The 19,605-nt window shown below is 38.3% G+C and overlaps 1 protein-coding gene across 1 annotated transcript in view; it reads right to left on the reverse strand.

Annotated features, from left to right (window-relative positions):
- XYLT1 (xylosyltransferase 1) overlaps nucleotides 1-19,605 on the reverse strand; it is a 1,579,383-nt gene that overhangs the window by 471,404 nt on the left and 1,088,374 nt on the right. Inside the window, exon 5 of the mRNA XM_044089152.1 lies at nucleotides 19,405-19,485. Within this exon, the coding sequence (XP_043945087.1) occupies nucleotides 19,405-19,485 (81 nt within the window). The remainder of the gene's footprint in view (nucleotides 1-19,404; nucleotides 19,486-19,605) is intronic.

Below are 19,605 nucleotides of genomic sequence, written 5' to 3' on the forward strand. Positions count from 1 at the left end.
ACTCCACTTCACAATCACCCTTTTTTAACTTCCACCATTTAATCCTTGGCACAGCTTTCACACTCCTCCTCCTCTTCTTGATCACCAACGTCATTCTACATACCACCAATCTATGCTGCTTAACTACACTTTCCCCTGCCACCACTTTACAGTCTCCAATCTCCTTAAGACTGGCCCTCCTACATAGTATATAATCAACTTGTGAGCATCTTCCTCCACTCTTGTACGTCACCCTATGCTCCACCCTCTCTTATATAACTTACAAAGTGTGCTTTTGCATTAAAACTATGAATATCCCTTGTTATTTTCTTAAGCAGCTAACAGTTACTCAGAAATCCTTTGACAAAGACCTACAAGCACTGTGGAAAAACTGCTTCCTCAGTATTTATACAACTGATTCTTTCCCCCAAAATGTACCCTGTTCACTCTTTTCAATATTTCATTATTAAACTGCCCTTTCTTAACTTGATCGGTTTTAATGTTAAAGTATCTTAATACCATATCGCTTCCTTAGTAATTATTATATATAGTCCCAATGTACAGTAAATACAACATAACACATGTCCTTACGTACATCCAAGAGGTACATAATTTTCTAATGCAGACTGTTGTAACTTATGAACATTAATAAATCACTTTGATGGATAATACAGATTTATTTTGCATTAATTGTTGCAATACCTCTTAATGTTTATTTTTAGTGTAATTTAGAATTATTATCCCATAAACATTTGTATAAACTGCTGTCAAAAACTGTTCTACATGATCATTCAAGTCAAATGCCTGGGCATCTAACTCTCACTGTGTAAACTGTTTTATAATTACAAATATTGCCAAAAGTGTTTTTATTATGTGCAATCTCTTCCAGTCTATTTTATAAATATTTGTCTAAACATTATCAATTACACAGCTTCCTTGGTCATCATCATGTTTTGTTGTTGTTGCTGCCACCAGCACTTGGAAAATGTTCTTTCCTTCTGATTTTGTGTTTCTTAAAATGAACACTGCTGTTGCATCCAAAATCCTGCCTCGTCTCCATTTGTTGTGCATTTGCTCCAGTGTGAATTGCATAATTAGATATAGTGACTGCATAGACAAGAGTGAGGATATATTTTTTACTATCATTTCCAGTAGCTTCCTGCTCATCTGTACCATGCAGACGGCATGTGTGTAGTACTAGCACATACACTATATGTGTCAAATGTTTGGCTTTCTTACTTCTCACCCTACTATTCAGAAACAGTAAGATCTAAAATCTACTGTGAATATTACAGGGCACTAATAAGGACAAACAAAAGTCATCTTTGCATAAACTGAAAACTAATTCTATCAGCAGGTGTATGCCGTGGCTCACTTAGCCCTCAGAATGTTTAATGGCCTTTAATAAACTGATAAAGTACATTATTAAGATTCTTCACCCAAATGTAGATGACACACAGATGCACTACAGTTAGATTCTGTGGGTCACTGCCCCTTGTGTTATCATATAATTATAATAACACTGATGAGAAATGTGGCAGGTGCAAGGCTATCTATGGACTGGATTGTGCAACCACTGAGGTTTCAGTAGGTGTGAATCGATTAAGTCAGTCATGTGATACTTTACACTGTATCCTCACATACCTTACTGTACAAGCATGTGCTCAGGTGCACCTAGGTCTGTCTTCTACAGCTACTTGCCCCCACATCCTCCGAAGTACTTTATACTGAAGCAGTTTAGCACTTAAGATTTGATTAAGAAATGCAAGGTATTTTCTTGACTCTGCACAAAATCATACCTGCATGTTAGGTGTTATGTAACAGCAACAGCATTCAGAGGACACGTTCTAGCATTGCCTGGAATATGAGCCTTTAGCTAGCAGCCCAATATGTAGAAATTCAGGGTGGTGACACATACACACCTTAATATTTATGCTGTAGTTTACTCGTGAGGCACATTAAATAGCATTTGCTATATATAAAATGCATTTAGGATGGCGCAGTGGTGCAGCGGTAGCATTGTCTCCTCACATCAAGAGGCTCTTCAGTTCGATTCTCGTCTGGGGTGCCTTCTGTGCGGCGTCAGTATATCCTCCCTGCATTCATGGGAGTTTCCTCTGGGTGCTTCCGTTTCTTCCCACTTTACAAAGACATGTATCTGGAGTGTTTCTCCCCAGGCCTCCGCTGAAAATTGGCTTCATTCCAAGTTGGGCATTCCAGGTAAAGAAATGTTAAATAAATAAATAAATTTCTGGGGAAAAATGTCATTTCTTGTTTATGAGTTATTTGAACCTCAGCTTTTTAAAAATAAAATGGACGTTGTCTAGGTTATTTGAAATATATATATATATATATATATATATACATATATATATATATATATATATATATATATATATATATATATATATATATATATATATACATACACACACATACATATATAGTGTGTGTGCTTTTCTTACAGTGAATTGTATCATGGATGCTGTCAATCTCATTGCCTCTTCTCTCAGAAATATTCCAAAAAGTCACCCACGAGTGTGCTCTTTTCTGCCAGCTGTAGTTGATTCTGTCTGTATGTTTTTCCACATTTTTATCAGTCTGCAGCAGGCAGATACTGGCACTTACTAATGTCTCTATCAATATAAGCAGCCACCGTAGCAATGGGAGTCACAGCAGCAGGAGACATTCTGATGAGACAGAGAGATCACATCCTGCTAGGTGTTCGCTCCTGATGCTACTCACGACATGCTGTTTCATTATACGCAGCTAATGGCCCTGCTTGGATACATAATACTTCTCCTGCTGAGTTAATAGAACCATTTCCACCTGCATTCCCATTTTTTTTGCCACATGAAAAACATTCTGTGTGCTTCATATTTTAATGAATCTTACATAAGTTAGAGGTGACTCCCAGACATACGAGGAGCTGTGACTTCTCTTTCAAGGCTCAGCTGGAAACTGCTGCAAGCTATGAATACACTTGTATGCTATGGCTTCCCTGACAGGCAAGGCAACATTAAAGCTATGAAAAAAGAAGTGCATATTCCCAGACTGTATCTGTTGAACTTCATTATGCCCAGTCTCATCTCATTTAAATTCTGACCCTGAAAGATTAAAGCACACATAAAAATAATAATAAAGTTTTTGTTTCAGGGCCTTCTGCAAGAGTAGGTTGGAAAAGAAACATTTATCCTGTTTAAGCCTATATATAAAAAATGAAACGAAAAAAAAAGTCACTCTTGTAGTTACAGTCACACGTTCCGTCTTCAAAGAACATACTTACAGTTTTTAAAAGATATCTTTTTATCAGACTTGTAATATAACAAAACTGAAGTAACATGAATATATTAGAGATAATGTAACTGAAGGCAATAATAGCAAAGTAAACAAAACATTTCATAAACTGTAAACATGAGGTATCAGAACACAAATAAATGACACATAACTTTCTTTTAACAGCTATAAATTGAAGAGATGAAAGTGTATATAAAATAAGAGGGGATATTTAACAGTAATTTTGAAAGCAGCAGAACATCTAGACTTGGAACTTATATGGTGGGATTCAAAAAGAACCCCACCATTTACATTAAGGGCTGTGATAAAAAGGGCTTGTTTCTGTTACATGGTATTTTGCAATTCAGAGATACATTAGCCACAATGAGGAAATACCTCATTGCTGGCTAATCTGCATGCCTCTCTGAATTGCTGTTAACTCCCACAAGTACAGATTAATACTTTCTTGTGGTAGCTAACTGTGGCAGTAATCACATCATGTTAGGATAGGCACACTCCATTCGCTCTCCTCCATGCTATATACACATTCAAAAATGTATACACACAGACGCACAAGTCACATGACTATACCCATCCCTGTTTTATCAAAATGTCCCTAATGTCTCCTTTTTCCTGCCCTTGTAAATCATGGAGAATTACAGTCAGTCCATTATGTCAATCCTTATAGATCCACACTTCATATTCTTCAGTAAATGCATATTAGTGCAAAAAATGTTACACTAGTGACTGTCTACGTTGTAGGAGGAATAACTAAAATCCATCTCTGATGTTGTCTCATTAGTTTTGGCTTTGTCTTGATTTGTTGTGTTATGAGGCTGAGAGGTATGATTAATGTTCCCTGTCCCGCTCTACCGTAAGTCATGATGTGTCGCAGGTAATGAATAATGCTTGAGATCCTCATTATAAATAAAAAAAAAATGCTGTGCAAATGTTAACTTATGAATTAGTGCAGCAGGTTAAAGCTGAGGTTTCTTGTGTCAAGGGAGCAGGGTTAGAAGCCTTTTTCCAACTTATAATGTACATATATATGATTTTTTTACATTGTATCCCTTGTGTCTAGTGCTGGCACAGAGGAGTACCATCCTGGATGGGAGGACACAGGGTTGGAATATTTTTTACTGACATCAAGACACTCGACTTACAGTATGCCTTGTGTTTAGTGGTTCCCCGCATCACATTTTTTTTAAAGTGAGTGCATTTAAGGGATGCTATGTAGAGTGTCCCTGATGTCTAGTGGTTCCCTCCTGACACATGTTATATGCAAATGTCATAAGGTTGTCCTTGGTGGCGTTTTTCTATTTAGTCTACGGGTGTGTGGAAGTATAACATACACACACACACACACACACACACACACACACACACACACACACACACACACACACACACAGATAACACACACACACACACACACACACACACACACACACACACACACACACACACACACACACACACACACACACACACCCTAACCCTAACCCAGACTAACCACTCCCCTTTCTGTGACTTCCCAAGCAGACATAAACTTACACATGCAGCCCCTGCCATGCAAATACTCAGACGCCCCCTAAATCTAACTGGCCACTAAACTTCTTAGCACATATCAATTTCGAGGTGAAAGAACAGAGCAAAAACGAGGGTTCAGGAGCGTCCATGCAAATTTATACAGCCAAGACACACACACACACACACATACACACACACACACACACACACACACACACACACACACACACACACACACACACACACACACACACACACACACACACACACACACACACACACACACACACACACACACACACACACACGCACACACCCTACCCCAGACTAACCACTCCCCTTTCTGTGACTTTCCAAGCAGACATAAACTTACACATGCAGGCCCTGCCATGCACATACTCAGACACCCCCCTAAATCTAACTGACCACTAAAATTCTCAGCACATATCAATATCAAGGTGAAGGAATAGAGCAAAAACGAGGGTCCAGGAGTGTCGATGCTAATTTATACAGCCAAGAGATTCTCTGAATAACTCAGTTTTGTAAATATCTTACCGTAAGCAGTTCTGAGGGAGACCCCATGTCTAATTAGCATTTGTCTCTGTCCTGGAATATCTTATTAGCATCAATCATGGCCGTGAGGACAGGCCACCATGGTGCACATATTTATGCAAAAGCACCACAGTACGGCAGTCTATGAATATGGAAAAGTTTTGCAGTAACTTTTCTGAATTTGGGCATAGTGTCTGCCATTTAGCACCTTACTATAAATAATTATATTATTCATTGTGAAAGAATAAGAAAAGACTTCTAGTTTGTATAGCAACTCTTGAGTTTTCTTCACAACTTATTTGAAATGGGCAATTTAGTTATGAGCAGTAAGAATTCTGTAAGAGATATATTTTGTGGCATTGTCTTAACTGATAATAATTATATCTAATCACTACATCCTTCTACAACTGTAAAATCTCTTTAGGTCATGCTTCAGCAGTACATCCCCTAAAGTGCAAGAAGACAGAATACACGATAGTCATTCCATTTTTATCTGTCTGTACATCACCTAGGATGCCAAAAAGAGAACAGTGTTTACCTTCCGTCACAGTAATATTGCAAAGCTTCACCCGGTTATTAATTTTAGAATGGTGGCCTGCCAATCAGACTAAAAGTAATTCATTAATATATGAAAGTGTGACTGAAAGCAAACCACAGACCCATCAGGTTTATTTGAGTACAGGCCTACCTACTGATGCAGCTGTATTATATAAAGGAACATCTTTGCTTCAGAATCCTCTAAGAGTATGTGTTTACATCTCGTATTGGCATTTTTTTAAAATCTTCAGACAGTCTTACTATAGTGTTTGCCACTCAAAGTAATGACATATTCTTTTACTACAGTACAAGTATGTGAAATGCAGAATTCCTAGTATAAATACTATCCCAGCTGTGGCACTACATTTTTCTAATTAATGGCTTCAAAGTATAAAAAGTATAAACCAAAGATAAATACTTTTTGTCCACTTGGAATATGAAACCACAGTTATGGATATTAAGCATATTTTCTACACTAAAACCATAGTGTAGCTTATGATAGCAGTACATTTTTTAAAAACTATCACAATATGGATAATTTTCTGACAGTATCTCTTTCTGAGACAATATATTTGCGATAACACACCAGAAATACCTTTTACCTAAAGCAAATAAATATTGGGAGTGGTATGAAAACTCATGTTCTTATACGTTATTAATAGCAATGTTTCTTGAAAAATAAGATTTGTCTCTCTCCAATCACTGTTTGTGTAAAAGAAATTCCTAAGTATTTGTGTTCAGAGCAGATTATGAGTGGGACACAGAAATGTTCTCTACTACCACACTAGGAGCTGTATGAACTTTTAAGAATCTAAGAACATCTGGTGGGAGATTCACAGTCAGACTTATCACGTTTACTGAGTCACAGTGGGACAAAGTGTCCTGTACGTGTTGTTGTTTTACAGATCTGCTGCCCTACAGTAACTGAGGTGCTCGACTATGGACAACATATAAATCAAGAATTAACAGAAGGACAGCGATTCCATCAGTCAAACATTTTACAATTTGAACATGATAGTTAACTAGTTGAGTAAAATCCATGATGCACTCATTTCAGCCATTAACCAAGCCACAGAGATGAGGATACATGCAATATATGTAAGTAACTTGGAATAGCCAAAAGGTGTGAGAAAGCTGAAGTTACCAAAGAAAGTCCATTCAGATACAGTCAGGACATACAAACTGTGATCTGGCAATAGATCAAAGGTCAAACCTGAACGCAAGAATTGCAAATTTGAAAACAACCGCAGAGACACTAAGCAACCCGGGGTAATTACTGGGCAATTTCAAGCAAAGTAATAACTTTGTAATGCAGGAGGCTGCATTATAAGATGACTTCTGTTTTTACTTTTCAACATAAAATTATTCTGATCCATGGTAGAGCAGGTTTAATTTGCTTCTGTTTACTTTCTCAGGAAATTCTAGCAAGCTGATTCTCATGTAAATACTTGTACTCTGCATAATAAAATGGCATAAATATCAGGTAGAAGCTTTCCCTCTCAACCAAGTTTCAAGCTGGAATTCTATTTAAATCACTTCTGTTTCACAAAAGATAGGTTTGGACAAACACCATTACATTTGATTTAACTGACTAAAGAGCCTAATTCAGTACTGACTTATCATATCAATTTCTAGCTCTCTCTGATTGTTAAACAAATGTTCACATAGGAGACTTCAATCAATCCTCCAGATAAGTTTAGCCAGATCTTATCCTTTTTACAAAAACATAAAACAGGTATTGAAGTTCTCTCTTGAATTACTCCAGGAAAAAAAAATACCTGCCCCAGTTCTAGAAGCCTAAATGGCAATTCTACCCAAATTTCAAGTTTTAATTAGCACAAATAGATAATTGTTTCTTGTAAAGAAGGTCTAAAAGAGCTTCACAAAAGTAAAATACAAATTAAAACAGTACATAGACTGATTTCTGCGTGACACTGTTTCTGTGCATATTTGTTTTGCTTTATATATTTGTTAACCAATTAACCTACTCTGTTCACAAGTACCCTCTGTTCACAAGTACTCTCTTTCAAGGGCAACCCAGTAATACTGTCAGGCTACATGACTTGCTTAGAGTCAAACAGTACGCAAATGGAGGTGAAAAGAATCAAACCCTGTACCTTCTGCTACAAAAGGGTGCTTATTAACCACTCAGAGCTCTTAATCCTCTACACTAACTACACGATTAGTTTGTTCTTCTTCAGAAATCTCACATTATATCCTTCTGGTTTTTGTAACATCACCTGTTATATATGCATGGAAAGGTGCATACATATCAGATGTTTGTGATCTTACTTAAGGAAGCCTAGTTATTAGGTAGGTCACTGGGTCTAGCTACAGGTGCATTAATAGTTTTAAACCTATGTATTAACTACAATTTTTTGTGTGTCTTATTTGTTACAGATAACCATATCCACGCTTTAGCTTGAAAATATGATTTTGGAACTATAGTTCTGAGTCTGAATAAAGGTACTAAACTGCTCTTTTAAACCAAACATACAAATGCACTTTAAAATGCCATGCAATGAATGCTCTCTAACAAAAATCAAAAGACATCACAAAAAATTATGTTCTTGAGAAAGACAAGCAGAAATTAAGATATCACAGTACTCTTGTAATAACCCATTAGAAAGAAATTAACATTGTAAATATTCTTAGCATAGTGTATTCTGTGTCCCTCACATAAATTCATTAGGGGAACAGAAACTCTGACTGGAAAAAAAAAATCACATTAGTATGGGCCAGATTCCAAAACAGTTGCACTCAGTGACTTATTATGACGTACCTACACTGAAAAATCAAGGTTGACTTAAACTGTGAGCAACTCTTTTGGAATTTGGCCCACTGTTCACTGTTTTTAGTGTGTTTGTTTTGTATATTTTATATATGTATATGTATGTATATATATATATATATATATATATATATATATATATATATATATATATATATATATATATATATATAACATTTTTTTTTACTGATATGATTGTTGTTGTCATTGTTGTTCTTTTTAAAACATATGCTCAAATAAAGACAAATTTGATAAAACTAACCACTGACATGTGATACGATTTAGAAGCAGCAATACTGCAAAAAGACCAAGGTATAAAGAAAAGACATTTTTTTTTTAATTTTGGAAGCAGTTATCCTTTGTGAAAAGATGGGTAGGAACATTTTATTTATTTTACATTTGTTTACCGGGGAGGTCCGACTGGACAGAGCTGTCCATTTTCAGAGGAGGCCAAGGGAGAAAAGCTCCAGAACAATTGCTAACGTACTATACATAAGACATTTACATGAGCATTGTGGTTTACACATTCACTTATAAAAATATAGCAGATAATAACATATGATTGCATAAGATATTTACATAAACATAGAGATTTAGACATACAATTAAAAGTATAGCAGGTAGCAACATATGATGGTTGTTCATACAGTATGTTTAGTAGAGATAATCTTGAAGATGTACTGAAGTTAAGACAAGAAAGGAAAACTAAAAAGCAAGAGAATATAGACAAGTTCGTATGAGGTGCACTGACATTTTAAGGGAAAGCTATTCACCTTAGTCTATGGGCGAGTTAATGGGTATAGATGAGACAGTGTGGAATAGGCAGCAGTGAGTTAGTAAGTAACGTGTGATAATACACAGAGCATCTCTGGGAGTTTTAAAGAGGAGGCTGGATAGTGGGTAGGGGAAAAGAGTTAGAGTATATCAGCCAGGTGCTAGGCAGTTGAATGTCCAGGAGTTGTTTAGGTGGGAAATAAGCTGTTTTTTTAAGACAGTTTTGTTAGGTTGTAACCTGATTTGTAGTGGTAGAGGACTTCCAAGTCTTGACAATGTTTCTAGAATACAGGGAGTCAACAAAGCTGTAATCGCTTTTCGAGATTGCGATTAGTGCCTTGTTAGTGGATCTACGTTTGCGGTTATTGGAGTAGAGGGTGATCAGGTCTTGTAAGTCTGGAGTTTTGTCAGGTTGGTACAGTATTTGATGAGCCAGAAGAAGTTGGTTTAGAGCTAAGTTTGTGGTGAATTTTGCTATTTTGTTGTAGCATACTGATAGCGTGTTTAAATTGCTCTTGTTTAGGCTAATTACGACAGGAGAGGCATACAGTAAGGTAGACAGAAAATTGGTATGAGCTAGGGTAACTTTACCGTTGATGGTTAGGAAGTTTTTACATCTGTAAAGAGTACCTAGTTTTTTGTTGATTTTGGTTATTGTATGAGCTATGTGTTTGTCAAATTTTATATTATTGTCAATAAAGAACCCTAGTAATTTGGTCAGTGTGACGGGGGACATAGGGGTATTTATCTGATGCAGAAATAGAGAATGGGGGAGTAGGTGCTGTTGATTTGGAAGGATAAAAAAACATAAGTTGGGTCATTTTAGGATTTAATATTAGCTGGGAGTTTGTAAGCCAGGTTTCAATGGATGTAAAGGCTTCTTGGATCTTGATTTGAAGTTTTTGGAGTGTGGGGGGCAGAGAAGATTAAGGTGGAATCATCAGCATATTGAACCAGATATGCTAGAGGGGTGACTTTGTGAAGATTATTTGTAAATATAGTGACAAGTAGGTGTCCTAGGATTGATCCTTGGGGTATTCCTAGTTTTATAGGAAGTAGGGGGAAAGGAAGTTTTTCCAATGAACAGCTTGTTGGCACTGGGAGAGAGATTCTTGAAACCATAATAGACTGGGGGTATGTCACAGCTTATGTTTCTGTGGTTACCAGACCTGTATTGATCCTTGCCAATATAAACATAAAACAACAGGAGAGATCAGCCCAATCAGACGACTCAGTCAAACTGATAGCAGTAGGACCCCTAACTCTGACAAATGCCTGTTGTTCTATGGCTGCCAAACAAAAGCAACTTTGCTGAAAAGTGATTAGATCCCAAGCAAAGAGATCAAGTTGCTTTTTGAAATTAGACTTTTTTCGTGGTACCCAAGACCCCACTCCTATGGAAAGGTCTTGCAAACTGCACCAAACTTATCTGAATGCTGATGTCGCTGCAGGGCACTGTACCTCTTAGCAAAAGCAAACTCCAAAAGCAATAACCTTCTTTAATCAAGTGCTGTCATTTGAGTACTTTACTGCTACACTTTTCAATGAAAAATCCAACTGAAGACTGCAGATGCTGGTTATGTGAGTTTTTTAAAGAATTCTCAAAAATACAGCTGTTAAACATACCTAGCTGAAGCCCAGTAATATGGGAGGATTTTAATTTAAAAAGTAGAGAGTTTGGCACCACGGTGGGTGAGGTTAAAATGGAAATTTTAGTTGAAACTCTAAGAGTAAAAGAAACAAACAGCTGTGTTACACACAGACTGTTTCCACTAACAATTCCTCACTTTATTTAACATTAACAGATAAAACAAGCCATTAAATAATTAGAAATTCACATGACCATTTCATTCAGAAAACTGCCGTAGACACTTACAAATGTAGCATTAGAGCCATGTAGTGTACTGCAGGTAGAAACTAAAATATGACAATAAATACAAAAAAATGAAAGGAAGCTAGCTTAGTATATATAACAATGTTCATTCATAACTACTGACTGGGGGTTAGAAAGGAGTAGCAAATGAAGGAAAAACGTAGTGCACAACAGAAAAAGAGACATGAATAAAAATAAAAGTTCTAGCAGTTAATTTTCAGCAGTAAATAAATCCAAATCATAATCATACAAAGTATGTCATACATATATGCTAACAATTTACAAATGAAGACCATCATATCATTAAAAAGGTCATTAACATGTTATAAAAACATTATCCACATGAACATAGTCCACATTTTCTTATAGAACATACGTAGCTGTTCTTTATGGTTTCTTTTATACCCACTATGCATTTTTCTTTACTCTCACTATAGATGGTACTGTTTTAATATCCGTACTGTTCTACAGGTGTAACATTTTTTTTCTATGTGTATTTAATGACTCCTAATGCATACTAATGCACTAAGACATGTGTTTAAGGCCTAGGATACTCATTGTGAAGTTTTGAATTGTACTATGTTTGCCTCTTATATTTGCAATATTTGTTAAACTTATGTAAAACTTTGTCAACATTGTTTTGTGTATGTTGTGGAGATTTTCTCCCCGGGCCTCCACTGAAAGTGGGTTACTGACCCACTAGACTTTCCTGGATAACAAATGTCAGTAAATAAATAAATAATAAATAACTGTAACCCAGAATAGCTCCAATTTTAAGCTTTTTTTATACAGATACAACTACACATGTCAGACAATATTTCATAGGTTCATAGTGTATATAGCTAATGGCCCTGGAGCCTTTACAAGCCTAGTCCATAGAAGTTCCCTGGCATCGTACAGCCTAACGTTAGTTCCCAGTGCCTCTATTAAGTAGAGCCACTGCAGTGATCCCCGGTGTGTACTTTCTATTTCCCATCCACATATCAATATTTCTATTGAAGAGAGCCAGTGAGGTGCTCTGCTTGACATGTATGGGAAGTCTATTCCATAGCATGGGCAGTCTCTGAGTTATGAACCTGTCCCTCCAGCATGTTCTGTTGATTGTAGTAATGAGGTTGAGGTCTCTGGAGTGTGTGGTGTGGAGGGATTTGGATTTCTTTAGATGTAGCATTTCTAACAGAGCTGGGTCAGACATGGCTTTGTAAGTCAAGCAGAGATCGCCTCTTAGCAGATGATATGAGACAGAATAGCTGGAGTTTTTTGGGTCTGTCCATGTAGGACATGTATTTAAGGCCTAGGATACTCATTGTGAGATACTTTTGAGGCCTTTCCAGCTGTTGCATGTGTCTAGTGAGGTACATGCCAAATGGGGCATTACACTCAATGATTGGCCTAATGAGGGAAGAGTAAAGAGAAATAATGACCTCTTTCTTCCTGGATGCAAAACCCTTGGTCATGAGATGTGCCATGCAGAAGGACTTTCTGACCACAGTAGCAATGTGGTGATAAAAAGAAAGGTTGCTGTCAACCTGTGTCCCCAGATCTCTAATAATGCCTTCAGTGATCAGTGGGCTCCCATTGATGTTGTAATTAGGGGGAACTGAGTTTTTCCCAAAAGGGATGATGACACATTTTTTGGCACTAAGTTTAAGGCCATGGTTTCGACACCAGTCATTCGTCTCATTGAGGTCTTTCCGTAGGATGTCTCCATAACTTGGGAAGTTTATAATGGCTCCCAGGTTGCAGTCTTCTTTGAACTTGGTCAGCCAGAGTCCCTCCATGTTGGCCCAGGCTTCTGAGAAGTAGAGGACCCAGGATCAATCCCTGTGGGACTCCACTCATGACTGGTCAGCAGTCTGACTGGAAGTCCACTACTTTCAAACTGGTGGTTCTATCTGTGAGCCAATTTGCAACCCACCTAGTGATCTATGGATTGATGCCTAGTTTGGTGAGTTTATCAATAATTCCTGAGTGGGGAATGGTATAAAAGGCCTTGGCCAGATCAAGGTAGGCTGTATGAACTGCCTTGCCCTCATCCACAGCTCTGGTGATTGACTCAAAGAAGTCAAGCAGGTTGAGCAGGCATGATCTTCTTTTCACAAAACCAAATTGCGTGGGGTCTAGAGTTGAAGATTCTCTATATCCTTGTTAATCAGGTCCATGATGATGCGCTCCATAGCTTTACATATCAGACTCATCAGGCTAATAGGCTGATAATTTCTAGGGTCTGTAGTCGCTCCCCCTTTATGGAGAGGCATGACTGTAACAGTGCGCCATTCAGTAGGGACAAAGCCTGAGGCAAGGCAGTGATTGAACAGGGCACACAGATGTGGTGTCAGTTCACTTTGTACTTCATGTATAACACATCCAGTGATATTGTCGGGTCCCACAGAAACTGCATTCTTGGCCTTGGACAATACAGCTTTAACCTGTGCTGCAGTAATGCTGGGTGCCTGGCATTCCTCCGGTATTTTGATTTGTCCTTTAGGGGGTAAGAGAGGGGTAAAGCTGGCACTGAATCTGTCGGACAGTATGTTGGCAATATCTATTGGATCAGTATAGGAGGTACCATTGTGCAGTAACTCAGAGCAAACCTGGGTATTGCCTTGGAGATTCTTGATATAACTACAGAAGGCTTTGTGGTTGTTTTTAGTGTCTGCTGCAATTCTGCCTTCATAGCTGGCTTTAGAGGTTTTGATGAGGGATCTCAACTTTTTGTTGAGGCTAATATGGGAGCTTTTCCAGTCTTGGACTTCACCTTTTTCTGCAGCAGTTTCTTCCTACTGTTGTAGAGTTTATTAATTGCAGGGGACCACCAGATTGACTTCTTTTTTTTGGAAGAGGGCATCTGGGTTCAGTTGGGTATGGCTAGCTCCATGCATTTATGTACATGTTTGTACAGTGCGCTGATGTATGATTCGGCAGTCACGCATCTATTTTCCATTGACATGGATGCCGTGAAGTTAGCCACCTCTGTTTTTAGGAGCCCAAAGTCAGTTTTGGAGAAGTTTTTCATGGTGGTCACCTTTGCTGGGGGTGTGAGAGATGTGGACTTCCATCGTGATTAGTTTGTGGTCAGATTTGAATATGGCAATGCCTTCTTTTCCATATCTGATTTCTATAATTCATTGATACTAACCATTAGAGAACAGGAATCCATGCTAACATAGAAATACATGAACACAGGGCCATATATATTATCCAGTCAGATGGACATTTAATGGGTTGTCGAATATGCTATGTCTTTAGAACCAACAGTAGAAAATCGTATTAAACCTAAGATGTACTTGCAGGTATACAACTGCCACTGGAGGTACTGCCTACTGTGCCTTGTAAAACTGAAGTCTGAAGTATATAGAAAGGGCAGAAGCTTGTTACAACAAACATATACTTTTATTCTTCTGATATAGCATAAAATGGCATTAAAATGTTTGTCCGAATGTCTATTTTTGTAATGTCTGTGGAGCTTTTTTCCCCAGGTCTTCGCCAAAGAGGAGTAACTTATTGCCCAGTCCGACTATCCTAGTAAACAAATGCAATAAGCAAATAAATAACTAAATAAACAAACAGATAGGTAGATAGAGGGGTAGATAAATAAAGTTATCTTTTTTCATTAAAAGGAGTGGAGAACACCCCGGCTCTGCAGGGCTACAATGCCTTCTATATGCTCAAACCACAAACTGAGCATGAAAGAACCAAAGCAGGAGGTGTATCCATTTTCATTAAGGGTAAGTAGACCTCTGGACTGGTCAAACACTAAGACTCTCTTGAGCTACTCCATGTCCACTTAACTATAGGGAAAGCCCCCTACCACACCATAACTAGCTATAAGTCTCCCACCATGAAACTGGAAAAGGAGACCGCATACCTGGACTTACTGGAGTCACTTGCCATATACTTCAACAACTTATTCATGGCTGATTTTAATTATCCTACCATTGACTGGGAAACGCACATGACCACAAACATACTGCCTCAGAGGTTCTTGGACTTTATCAGTGCAAATGCTCTGTAAGAGCCAGTCAGCACACCCACAAGAGGCTCAAATGTCCTGGACACAGTACTCACTAACATGGAAGATCATTGTACCCCCAATGTGATGTCCTTCCTGGTAAGATCAGACCATAACTCAGTTTGTTCAATGTAATTATAAGACCAGATACCTATCAAGCTCAAAAACACTTAAGAATTTCTTCAAAGGCAAATTACTTCCTACTAAGTGATGGTATAAGCAATTCCAAAGCCCCATTGAATGCAGATAACATGGACTCCTATACAAAGGTATACACCAATGCCTTGTGTAACCACTTAAGCAGTTGTACAGGATTGGCTGTACCTGACTTGATTAAAACCAGGTCTTGCCAAAAAAAGAAACAAGCCACCCCAGTGGACCCCTAGTATAAACAAGCTATGCAACAAGAAAAAGAAACTAATGTTCAAAAACAAGATGGAACTGGCTCAACAGGGAAAGAAATCCCACTCTAGCCTAAACTAACAAATTAGACATCTTGTCAAGTCCTCCAAAGCTAATTACAAAGCAAAAATAGCCTCACTAGCTAAGGATAATCACAAGGCATTCTTTAACAAATGTCCAAAATCTAAAAGGGAATACCCAGCTATGTGCTGAACTAGTTGTGGATGGCACCACCCTTTCTCAACTGGACGTAATAGCCAACCTGCTAGCTGACCATTGTGGAGTAAATGTCAGCCCCACCCCACCCCCGTCCACTCCAGTTATTCCCCAAAGCATACCTGCCGTCAATCCACAGGCTAATATCTCAAGAGAGCAGGTAATCTCTGCACTCTCCAAGGCCAAAAACACAGCATTAATGGAACCAGGCAACATCCCAAGATGCCTTTTAAACAATGTAAAACATGACCTAGCAGACCCACTTGGATCCCTTTTTAACCACAGCCCATGAACTGGCTATCCTCTGGCAGAATAGAGGACAGCAAAAGTAATCCCTCTGCACAAAGGGGGACCATCAACCAACCATGGAAATTACAGGCCCACAAGCTTGACTAGACTCATCTGCAAGGCCATGGAAAGAATCTTTATGGACCTTATTAATAAAGACATACTTAACCTCAAAACTCTGGACCCAACCCAGTTCAGATTTGTTAAAGGTAGATCATGCCTGTTAAACATGGTTGATTTTTTTGAGACTGCCTCAAGGTAGACCACCTCAAGGCCCTATCACTGTATTCAGTCTCCTACAGGCTTTTAAGAGGAGAACTATTCCTGGCATACAGTGCATTGTCAGACCCCACTCTGACGGACCTCCTGCATATCCACAAAACAAACATCACCAGAATTACCCTTTCTAAAGACTTAAACCTTGTCTGTGATATAAATAGGACCTGCTGGAGAGATAGGTATGTATCCCTGAGACTACCCCATCAATGGAACAGGCTCCCCATCCATGTGAAGCAGAGTTCCTCCCTAACCCAATTCAAATACAGCTTGGACAATTGGAAGGGAAACTGGAAATTCATCCTTGGTTTGGCACCTATATCTCTAATGGACACAGGTAACCTGTAAATGGTTTATCTCCCAGGCACATGCTAACACTTATCAAGGGTATCAGAATTTGTCAGAGATTTGGGATGCATGGCTAAGCTAAAAAAGGCCCTTGTGGTCATTAGCCTAGTAAACACCTATGAACCTATGAGAAAGTCACCAAGGCCCTAGACAAGGGAAATACAGTGGATACTGCCTTTCTTGACCAAGTCAAGGCATTTGATACAATCTCATACTCGGGTACTACAGAGAAACTCTCCATTTGGGAATTAACCCCTACATTACCAGATGTGTAGTCAACTGACTCACTGACAGGACAAATACTGTCAAAGTGGGTGACTTCACCTCTAGGAAAAGACCAGTCAGTGGTGTACCACAGGGTTCTGTGCTGGATCCCTTACTGTTCAGAATTTATTTATCAGCCATCCAGGCAAACTTGGACAGCCTGTGGCTAACCATGTTGACTGACAACTGCAAATTGGGAGCAATCATTGAATCCCTGAATGATGTTAATGTACTGCAGGCAGGGTTAACACAGACCGATGACTGGTGCCAAACTCACTGTTTAAAGTTAAATGCAAAAAATGCATTATTATTTCCTTTGGAAAAGCTGACATCCCTGCTAATTACATTATAGAAAGCACCTCCCTAAGTGTAGACCCAGTGGTATGTGCTTTGGGTACTTACAGAATAGGTATTTGCAGAATGCCAAATTTCTAATTCATGTGTATTGATAAGTAAAGGCATTGCATCTAGACCTAAGGATGCTGTAATTTCATTATACTAGGCCCTCATCAGACCAATAATTGAGTATAATACTCCCTTTTGTATGTACCTCGCCAGTCACCTGCAACAACTGAAGAAACCACAGAGGTTTCTCACCAAGCAATTACAGGGTACACAAAACTTGTCTTAAGCAGAAAGACTGAAAGCCCTGTCATTGTATTCTGTCTCTCACAGATTGCTAAGGAGTGATTTGTGCCTAGCTTAGAGGGCAGTCTCTGACCCGGCCGTGATGGAACTGCTACACATTTGCAAATCAAATGCACGAGGGTCACTCGTTCCAGGGATCTTAACCTAGCCTTTGACTTGAAAAACTCATGCTGGAGAGACAGATACATCTTCCAGACTGCCACTTCTCTGGAACAAGCTTCCAACAAAGCCCTTCCTTCACTCTCTTTAACCACAGCTTAGATGAATGGATGTGTGACTACAAATTCACGTCTGGGGTGGTGTCCATGTCCCTCCTGGAGAGAGGAAGTTGGTATTAACTGCTATAGACCCATACCTCTGCGAACTTCACTCACCTAATCACCGATTGGGGCAACTCGGGATAAATATGGCTAAGCTTGTAAGGGCTCTAGGGCCGTTAGCCTAGTAACCTTCTATGAACCCATGAAAATTCAAGATATAGCTGTTCCTTTGCTGTTAATAATAGTATGAACTCAGCCTAAGGATGTTTTACACATAATTTTGCATGTAACATTTGCTGAACTTTTTATGAAAAAAATGCAAAACTATTTCTGAAATGCAGGTATTTATATACAGATACCAAAAACAGCAAAACAGCTAGCAGTCTGATGACAGTTCCCTGGAAAGTGGCCAGTACTAAATAAAATGCTGACAATAGACTGTCTTATGGCCTATCAAAAGTAAAAAGGATTGTTTTTTTCTGTTTATATCCTGGAAAAAATCTAAAAATATCAATAGTCCCTAGTGAAATATGAGCAATCATGTATAAGAACATCAGGCAACTAACTACTGGAAGTGCAGGTTTTAGGAGGATAGTTATATTCTCCTGCTATGAACTTACAAAATTACACAGCGCATATGGAATCATTTTTCTATGCTTGACTCCTCCCTCACTGACAAAGCCTTCTCTCCTGACATAACCTGGATTTTATTAGCCCCTGTTCAGCTCATGAACATGGGTGGTTCAAATTATGGCCTCAACAAAGTATGACAATAATGTCAAAGCAGAAACATCTGCCACCATTCTACAAAACTTCACTACCCTACTGCTGTAAAGTGAAAATTTAAATAACGTTCAGTGACAAATGTTCTGCTGGCTCTATAACTAGACCTGGGGGAAAGGTCTGACACCCCTTACCTTAGTGGTGTAAAAAGCCTTTATGCAAGACAGCATTGTTAATTATGCTTTGTTTTGCTACTTTGATCTAACAAATAAATTCACTAGTCAGCAACTGTTCAGTCTGAAAGATGATGTCCCATCGTGTAATATCTTGCATTATAAAGGTGTGTACAACAGAGCTGAAAAGTTAATATTTGCAGAATGCCAAATTTCTAATTCATGTGTACTGATAAGCCACAGGAACTGCCAAATGGTGGCTTGTGAAATAATAAGTAAGAAACAATTGATTAAAAAGAACTTTAATGTAACGCATATTATATGTAAGTCAGTTAATATAATTAAAGTCTCTATAAAGGTGTGAATGTTTAATCAAAAAGGTAGAGAAAGAATCTAAGAGTGTGTGTTGAGAAGGCATCTTAATAAACTTGACATTTTGGTTTCATGTTGCAGATATTTCTACACAGAATGTAATATAATACCTGGCATTGTCTCTGCCGTGAGATTTCAGGAAGTTCATATCACGGTACTTTGTCAGAAACGCTACCAGCTGATCATTTGTCCTGAAAAGAAAGGAAATATAAGAAATTAGTTAACATGTACCATGGCAGACTAGTTAAGGATAATAAATTCACAACAGATGTCCAACATGCATAGAATTATGACAGTTAAATAATCCAGTT

The sequence above is a fragment of the Protopterus annectens genome, chromosome 12.part0 (assembly GCF_019279795.1).
Source record: "Protopterus annectens isolate FY-2018-M chromosome 12.part0, PAN1.0, whole genome shotgun sequence".
Lineage (NCBI taxonomy): Eukaryota > Metazoa > Chordata > Ceratodontiformes > Protopteridae > Protopterus > Protopterus annectens.